Here is a 9,022-nt window from a genome sequence, read left to right on the forward strand (position 1 = left end):
AAGAAGTTTCTGAAATAACTTTGTCTTTAAAATGTAGAATCATCCAGAAAGTTCTTCAATGGCATTCATTCCTAAATGTAGCAGCAAAGTCATCTCTACTGCCCAGCTCCCTTCCTCTATTAGTAAAGAAGTCTCTATTAGTTTATAATCTGTTCAAAGTCAAAAACAAGTGAACTAACCCCCATGCTTCAGAAATAGGCTAATTTCATGCTGTCTGCGAGTAAACAGACCGAATCAGAAAATACATTGCTGATAAACATTCCACACGTTTCTGGCCAAATGCCAATTACTTAACTTAGAATGACTTTTAAAAGAAAGGAAAATGAAGAAGATAGTTTTAAGTCCTTGAATTTACTCACCAGTTTCCCAAATGCAGCGTCAGTAATAAGAACATCAATCTCATCCCTCTAGTTTGACTCCAGAGGAGGAAAGGAGAAAAGAAGAAGGCTTTCCAAGAACCCATGAGGTCGCTTTTTCTGTCAGTCCTGCACCAGCTCTGTCCCCAAGCTCAGAGTTTGTCTCACCCCTCAGCAGTAGCCCGGTGAGTAAGAGGGAGAGTGGAAGGCGGTACACCTCAGAACCAGGTAGGATGCGACTCCCAGCGGAACTGAGCGAGGAGCCAATCAGACAGGGAGGATGCTAGCATAAATTATCTCAAAAGAGTTGGACCAATCAGTGATCCAAAAAGGCGGGGCTTCCCCTACTAGAAATCAAGCCCAGTAGGGAAAAGGGCTGCGTTTTTCTAAAAGAAAAATAAACCTCTTCTCCCTCCCACCCCCTGGGAAACCTTGGTGTGGCCCTGTCAGACCCTCTCCCCAGGGAAACACTTCCTCACTCCCCGCTGTCCTTTTCTTCTATTCCGGAGCCAATGGATTCGGATTTTGAATCTGTCTTCTAAAGAGACCCTGGGGAAGTGTGCCACCTCTCCTCCCGGGATTAGGGGTTGGGGGCTAATTGACTTTCTCCAGACTCCCGAGGATCCAATTAATTTGATTAACTGTCGTTGGCTAATTTTAATGGTGGGACATTGTATTGTTTCCTCTTTGCAGACCTAGGACCTGAAACAATGCCCTGCAAAAATGAGCTCCCGAGAGATGCTCACTGTGAAACTCAATGAATGAATGAGCAGGCTGGGTGCATTTCTGGTAAGCCCATTCCTTCCCGCATCCCCTCCTACTGCAGTTCTATTGAGAGGATTTGCAATGTACTTCTTTTATCAGTCGCCCAAAGATGACATTAACAAAGAATAACAGGCAAGAATTCTCTCATTTTACAAACAGAAAAAAATAAAATAAAATAATAAAATAAAATATGACCCTGGCAAGTTCCTAGAGCCAAAGGCTTGTAGCATATGACACGGTGAACCTTGATGCCGTCCCCTTTCCCAAGTGCTTTTCCATTTGTGGAGCTCCAGTGTTTGGTACCTAACTTCAGAGGCTCTGCTTTGAGTTCTCAGCAGAGCCCAAGTGTTGCCATGACAACCAGAAAGCCTCTGGCAGCTGGAACAACTGTACTGCAAAGACAGTGGCAGTGGAGAAATAGGCTCAGTGCCCAGCCATCTTCTGCCTTTACGCCTTGCTAAATCCCTGCTTCCCACGGATGTCGCCTGAGGATGGGGTCGCTGGCTGCTTCATTAATCACTCCACAGCACCTGGAATTGGCCAGATTCAATTCTGAACTGAAATTTAACACATAGTTGCTTCAGAATATATTTTGTCTCTGGGCAAACAGTTCAAAGCAGAAGTAACAGTGTTTGTGCATGCATGGCGGTAAGGGAACTGTTGCTACAATATCCACTGAAATCCGTTAAAGGAGCTAGAGAGGCCTAACAAGGTTACAGACTTCTTTCTTTCTTTTTTCTTGCCCAGGAAAACAGATGCTGCAAACCTTGTCTTATTTACCCTCTTTGATGCCCATTTTCTGAAAATTCATATTGACCTTCCCTGCTCCTATTCTCTTATACCACACTAATTAGTATTTTCCCTTCCGTAGAGTACGTTAATGAAAGTAGCTCATATGCAATAATTAATATAGCAATTAAATATAGTATAATAATTCTGAGATGAGTAACTTTAGGTAACACATGATGTCATTTTTTTCTAGCTTAATTAACAATGTGGTTTGAGTAGTTATTTAACTGTTTCACTGGATGCACACATAAATTCACTGATCTGATTAGCCACTGAAGTAGGAATTAATGGAGTAGAAATGCATTGTGAATACCAAATACTTCTCTGGTTACTCCTTGAATTTAACTAAAATTAAGTGGGTTCTTTGCACGTATTGGAGGGAATAGTATACCATTTAATGTTTTATGGCAATAGCTGTAAGTTCTTCCATCAACAATTCTTCAGTAGGTTTACTTTCACTCTTCTCTTATGTAACTGAAGGAGGCTGAGAGCAGTTAGAAGAAATCAATGAACAGAAAAGGTGAAATACATACCCTGGATAGTAACAAGTTGCCTGTTTATTCTATAATGAAGAAACACCTATAATAAAAGGAATTTTGTTGTATTTTTCAATATCTAGGCTTTTCCCAAGTTAGGCTGACTGACATTTTTTTCATTTTGAGACAGGGTCTCCTTATAGCCACGGCTGGCCTGGAACTCACTATGTAGACTAGGCTGGCCTCCATCTTACAGAGATCCTCTTTCCTGTATCTCCCAATTGCCAGGACTAAAGGCATATGACAGCATGCCTGGTCTCAATGTCATTTAATTTTTTTTTAAGTTTATGTATAAAAATGTTTACCTGTATGTATGTGTGTGCACTCTGTGTGTGCCTGGTGCTCTTTAAGCCTAAAAGAGGGTATCGAATCCTACAGAAATGGAGATTGCAGAAGCTCATAAATTATCATATACATGCTGGGAACTGAAGTCAGATCCTCTGCAAGAGCAGCAGCAAGTGCCTTAACTGCTGACCCATCTCTCCAGGTCCCTGACTATTTTTTTTTCTTCTTTTTTCTCTGGGATTTGTAGCTCTAGTTCTCTTTCTTCCATTTTATAATGTATGTCTTCTCTGAAACTGGTTTTATGTAGCTATATTGGCTAATTACACTTCACTATAGACTATATGAAAAGGAGCCTTAGAGCAGTTAGAACCTGTAAAGAGGACACGATGGGTTTGTATATTGACTATGTCTTGACCCTCACCTTTGGACTGGATAAAGTATCAGTATGTATAATAGGATATTGACTAGGGAGTCTGAGTTCTGAATAAATCAAGTACACTCCTTGGGTATTGTGTTTGTGTGATGAGTACAATAGAACTTACTTATGGAGAACAGATCAGATGTACTAGTGGTTTCCAGTTTAGGAGTCCAGAAGAGGTTATAGATAAGAAACTGGAGAAAGCTCTCTCTTTTCCATTACAATAGTAATTTTACTTTGAGGCAATTTGACCACATGGAGATATTTTTCATTGTCACAACTATGGGGGGGTAGAATTGGTGTGAACTACTGAAATCTAGACATAGAGGCTAATATTGTTGGTATGTAATCTGAAATGCACAAAAGTCTCCCATGGGGAAAAAAAATTTTAGATCATACCATGTCATTAGTGCCAAGGCAAAAAACATTTTGATATGAGTGAGGAGGGCAGGTGAGCAGACTACACTGCAGATGCTTTCTCTTAGACTGTCAGCAGATGCAGTCTCTCCCCGCCACCAACCTTTGGATTCAGGGGCCACAGTCATTATCAGTTAGATCTCAATCTAGTTGTAATGACCATCAACTCACAGTGAACTCCAGTTTTCATTCATTTTTTTGTTTGCTTTCTTTTTTTTTTTTTTTTTTTTTTTTTTTTTTTTTTAACCCAGGCTGGCCTCAAACCTGCTATAAAGCTGAAAATGCCTCTTCCCGAACTTGCTATGTAGACCAGGCTGACCTTGCACTCACAGAGATCTGCCTGCCTCTGCCTCCTGAGTGCTGGGATTAAAGGCGTGCACCACATTTTTTGTTTCCTTTTAACTTTTATTTTCTGTTGAGGAATGCAGGATGGACTTTACCGTAGACCCTATGGATTAAAACCTACAACAACCTCTGAAGTTTTTGGTATACAAAATTAGAAAGCCATTGTCATTCCATTGTGTCACAAGAGAACAAGACACAGTGGCTCAACCACTGATCCACACATACAAGCATTTCGAATGATCCACATGCCGTTCCTTTATTCCAAAAGACTGATCCAAAACTGATCTCGGTATTATGGCTGGTAACATAAGAAATACAGTACTGGAGAAGGCTCCTCTCTGTGCCTTGGTTTCTTTCTTTTGTTGATTTAGATGTAGAGGGGTTGTCGTTTCTGTGTATTGACATGTGGTATATGCATATACATGCACATGTGGAGGCCAGACATCAACATTAGGTGACTTAAACCACTCTCCACCTCATTTTTTCTAAATGAACTTGGAGTCCACTGATTAGGTAGACTGTAGGGCCAGTGAGTCCCTGAGATCCTTTTGTCTCTGCCTCCATAATAATGTTTTGCTTTATTGTCAAGGATCCAAACTCCAGTACTGCAAGCAAGAGCTTTACCCTTTACCCTCTGAACCATCAGCCCATACTTCTTTGCTTTCTCTCTCTTTCTCTCTCTCTTTCTCTCTCTCTCTCTCTCGATAGATATATAGATATAGATATATAGATATAGATATATATAGCTATAGATGTAGATATAGATATAGATATAGATACAGATATAGATAGATTTGATATCTCATAGCTTACAGAGTTGTTTTCAAGATTAGGTGATGGCATTACTTGTACTAGTGTCTGGTTAACAATAACTCAGGAATGTCATTATTGAGATTCCATTCAGAATATACTTTAATAAATATAAACAGTTTCCTACTGCCCTCAGTCTAATAAAGTTAGAATCTAAGGTCCTTCAGAAGATAAGGGAGATATGTTTTCATTCTACTCAATTCTACTCACAATACTATCCCTCTAACTGGCTTCTTCACAGATAAGAAATATTTTTAATTTTTAACTCTCATGTTCTAATATTTTTATGATCTGCAGAAGACACTTACCACAAATACCATAGTTCTTTCTCATGTTACATGTTAACTTCTTAGGCTATGGCATGCTTTCATCTTCATCATCTGCCTGATGCCTCTTAATTTTTCTGATGAAGTGTAAGTGTCATTGTTTTCTCAGATGTCTTTATGGACTGCTCACTGCAGGCTAGTTTGCATCATAAGGCCGGTTATGGCATTATTTCAGTATTGGTTATGTATGATCAGGTGTATTAGTATTTATTTCAACACTGACAAATTTGACAAGTGAAAAATAAGGGAGAGAAGCCATTTTTGGCTCAGAGCTTTGGAGGTTTCAATCCATAGATGGCTGACAAGAGAGGCAAAGTATCATGATATGGGAGTATGGCAGAAAGTATATTCAACTCATGAATATTGGGGGGAAGTGAGAGAGTAAAAAGTGAAAGTGTGTGTCTGTGTGTGTGTGTGTGTGTGAGAGAGAGAGAGAGAGAGAGAGAGAGAGAGAGAGAGAGAGGAAAAATAACAGAAAAAAAGGTCAAAATTTGCAAAAAAAAATAACCCTAGATTTTGGAAAATATAGGATCATTTCTCTTATTCTAACCCTTTATCATTTTCTCTTTTAAAACATTGTATTATTTTTATTTTTATGTGCATGTGTGTACTGTCTCCATGTATGTAAGTGCACCCCTGTCCTGCAATGCTCACAGAAGTCAGAAGAAGGCATCAGATCCCCTGGAACTTGAGTTACAGATGGCTGTTAGCTGCCATGTGCATGCTGGGAGTTTAATTGGGTGCCCTGTGAGAGCAGTCAGTGCTCTTTACTGCTGAGCCATCTCTCCATCCCTGAAGATTTTTATCTTTTGGATAACTTCTTTTTCATTGTTTTTTATTTGTGTGTGTGTGTGTGTGTGTGTGTGTGTGTGTGTGTGTGTGTTCAGTCCCTGAGATCTACAAGGTAGAAGGATGGGAAAGAGGGAACTGACTCCTTCAAATAATCCTTTGATACTTTCAAACACGCCATGACACCCCTCCACATGACACACACACACACACACACACACACACACACACACACCACATAAATCACATCACGCACACAAACAAATTATAATATAATTTTTAAAAGATTCATCAGCCTTCCCATGGAGATAAAAAGGAATAGTCCCCAAATTCATGGTCCTAATCCTGAAGGATGGGGCAGGATACATCTTCAAAACAGGTTCCTAGTGACTTACTTCCTCTCCTAAGGCCCCATTTCCTAGTTCCAACTTCCTTTATTACATCAAATTATCTACCAACAGATTATTTCACTATTAGGTCACTGCCCTCTGGTACCAATAGCCTCTCAATGATTATATTCACTAAATGGGGAAAAATCTTTCAGGCCAGGAGCTTTTGGGGGGACATTTTATATCCAAACCACACCACCAGTCTCCCAAATGTTGAATACATGTAAGCACATGCCCATCTTCTTAAAGAAATGGGTTCGTATCTGTATTATAGGTCATATCAAATTTTCAGAAAATGCATAGTTAAAAGGCTGATTCTGCTTTTTTTCCTTTAAGATTTATTTTATTTTTAACCATGTATGTGAGTGTGTGTTTGAATGTATATACATGCATGTGAGTGCAGGTGCCCACATAGGAGAGAGGTGTTGGATCACCTGAAATTGCAGTTACAGGAGTTTGTGAGATGCCTGATCTTGGTGCTGGGTACCTCTTTCAGGTGTTCTGAATGAGGAAGCTCTTAACCACTGAACCACCTTTCCTGTCTCTCCACTCTGTTTTAATTTTACATGCCAGTGACCAACAATGCCTATCACATACTTTGCTATATATATATATATAGCCCCAGATGTCCTGGAACTCACTATGTAGACCAGACTGGCCTTGAATTAACAGAGATCTGCCTGCCTCTGCCTCCCAAGTGCTGGGATTAAAGACTGGCGCCACCATGCCCGGCTGCTATAGTATTTCTACCTGTATGTGCTTATTTGACTAATTCCATTCATTCCCTGAGATGTACTCCAATGAAGGTAGGGACTTCATTTGTTTTCATTTCCATGGCAAACCTGACCTTCAAATCAATGATAGCAGATTATTAATGTGCTTCTATACACTGAATAAAATCTCACTGCAGAGTTTGATGAGTGAATTAAATTACACACTTTTAAAGCCATTTGTAGTGCTTTATCTCTCATTAGTTATCTCAAATGTTTATTTTCAAAAAAGAAAAATTCCATATTTTGACACTCATTCTTTCCTATTAGGCCACAAACGGGATGTATAGTTTCAAGTTGTCAACCTGACACTCCTGAGAAGAGGGAGCCTCAACTAGGTAACTTCCTCTATTGTATTGGCCTGTGGGCACATCTGTGAGGCATTTCTTGATTATTGAGTGAAGAGCACAGTACAGAGTAGGACAGTGAGCAGGTCTCCCCCGAGGTTGTGTTTCAGATCCTGCCTCCAGGTTCCTCCCTGAATACTTTCCCTGGTTTCCCTCGGTGATGAACTGTGATTTGAGTGTGTAAGCCTAATAAAACTTTTTCTTCCCAAGTTGGTTTTAGTCAATGATTTTTACAACAACCAAATAGAAACTAATACAATAAGTATTATTTCTTTTTTCTGATATGTATCTTGCCAAGACCAAAGTTAACAAACTCAACCACTTTAGTTTTTGTGAATATTTTATTATTTAATTCAAACGGATGTGATGGCCAGTGTACAGAGCCTTCAAACAGAAGGCTTGCATTCTTTCTTTGTCAAGCTGTTCACTCTCCTTAATCCTGAACCTCACCTCCAGAAAACACAGTCACATTTAGAAGCTGGTCCTTCATGATAACAAGCAATGAATTCGTAGCTTCCAAATGTCTAGCCATCTGAAATAACACACAGATAAACAACAACAAAAAGTGAATGTCATGAGGAGTAGAAGCAATATGCTATCTACCAGTTTCAAGACCGTTTCTGGCTGCACTTGGAAGCCAGCCACAAGATCACACTTCTTTTGCAATTTCCAAATCTTAAATTCTGTCAGTGGTTATCTCCATTCCTTCTTGCATCTTTCATCCTTTCCTTTATACCTAAATTTTCAACCAACATGTAAATAGGCTCTCACACCTACCATGAAAATTTTCATGCTGGTTGGTAAGAATCATTAATCTCTCTTCACAACTTGAGGCTCTTTCACAGCTTCCCTTCCGTGATCTTCATCTCAGGTTCACACTCTAAACTCACTGGTTTGACTTTTATCTTCAGGACATTTATTCTGTCATGTTGCTAAACACAGTCGAGGTTCCAACACAATCTCTATTTTGCATTTGATTTAGCTGGCCATTTCCTTACTTTCAAAATACTGGGTTTCACTGTATCATGCTCCCTGTCCCTCCAAGTCTTTAGCTATACATTTTGGTTTCTTTAAATATATTTTATATCTTCCTAATCTTAACAGTTTTGAATTCCTAAAATATCAGTTCAACTTCTTTTATTTTTATATCAATATCATGCCATTTCCAACTTCACCTATATCAAAATTTGCATATACCACTGGAAAACACATAAACATACATCTTCAAGTCATAGTAGAATGTCTGTTGAGCATCCTATACATCCCAGTTATACCAGGCACATAGTCACAGTGAATATTGTGTAGTTTTTACCCTTGATACATATCTTCTAACATATCATAAATATTGTCTTATCTTCAAGGTACCTTGTGTAAGTAAATTACAGCATCAATAGATACATGACTAAGATAGCCAAAGATCTTCTACTGACTAACTGTATATAGATTGAAAGCTTCTTTTCCAATGCCTTGATTCACATATGGTTTCTGCTGGAAAAAAGGATTTCATTAATTAAATTAAGTTCAATTAGCATTGTCTCTGACACATAATTGGTACACAATCTTAACAAATATTACTACTAACTATAAATATTATCAGTCACATACTTTGATCTCTAGTGCTAATTAATCCAAGTTGCCTCAAATTCTATTTAGACTATCACAATCAATTTCCATTTTCTG

At 38.9% G+C, this 9,022-nt stretch overlaps 1 protein-coding gene across 1 annotated transcript in view; it reads right to left on the bottom strand.

Annotated features, from left to right (window-relative positions):
* The window catches only part of Gabrg1 (gamma-aminobutyric acid type A receptor gamma1 subunit), a 92,240-nt gene extending 91,630 nt beyond the window's left edge, over positions 1-610 (bottom strand). Inside the window, exon 1 of the mRNA XM_008837690.1 lies at positions 360-610. Within this exon, the coding sequence (XP_008835912.1) occupies positions 360-463 (104 nt within the window). The 5' untranslated portion in view covers positions 464-610. The remainder of the gene's footprint in view (positions 1-359) is intronic.
* Between the last annotated feature and the right edge of the window lie 8,412 nt (positions 611-9,022).

Source organism: Nannospalax galili, unplaced genomic scaffold (genome assembly GCF_000622305.1).
Source record: "Nannospalax galili isolate Female #2095 unplaced genomic scaffold, S.galili_v1.0 scaffold318, whole genome shotgun sequence".
Taxonomy (NCBI): domain Eukaryota; kingdom Metazoa; phylum Chordata; class Mammalia; order Rodentia; family Spalacidae; genus Nannospalax; species Nannospalax galili.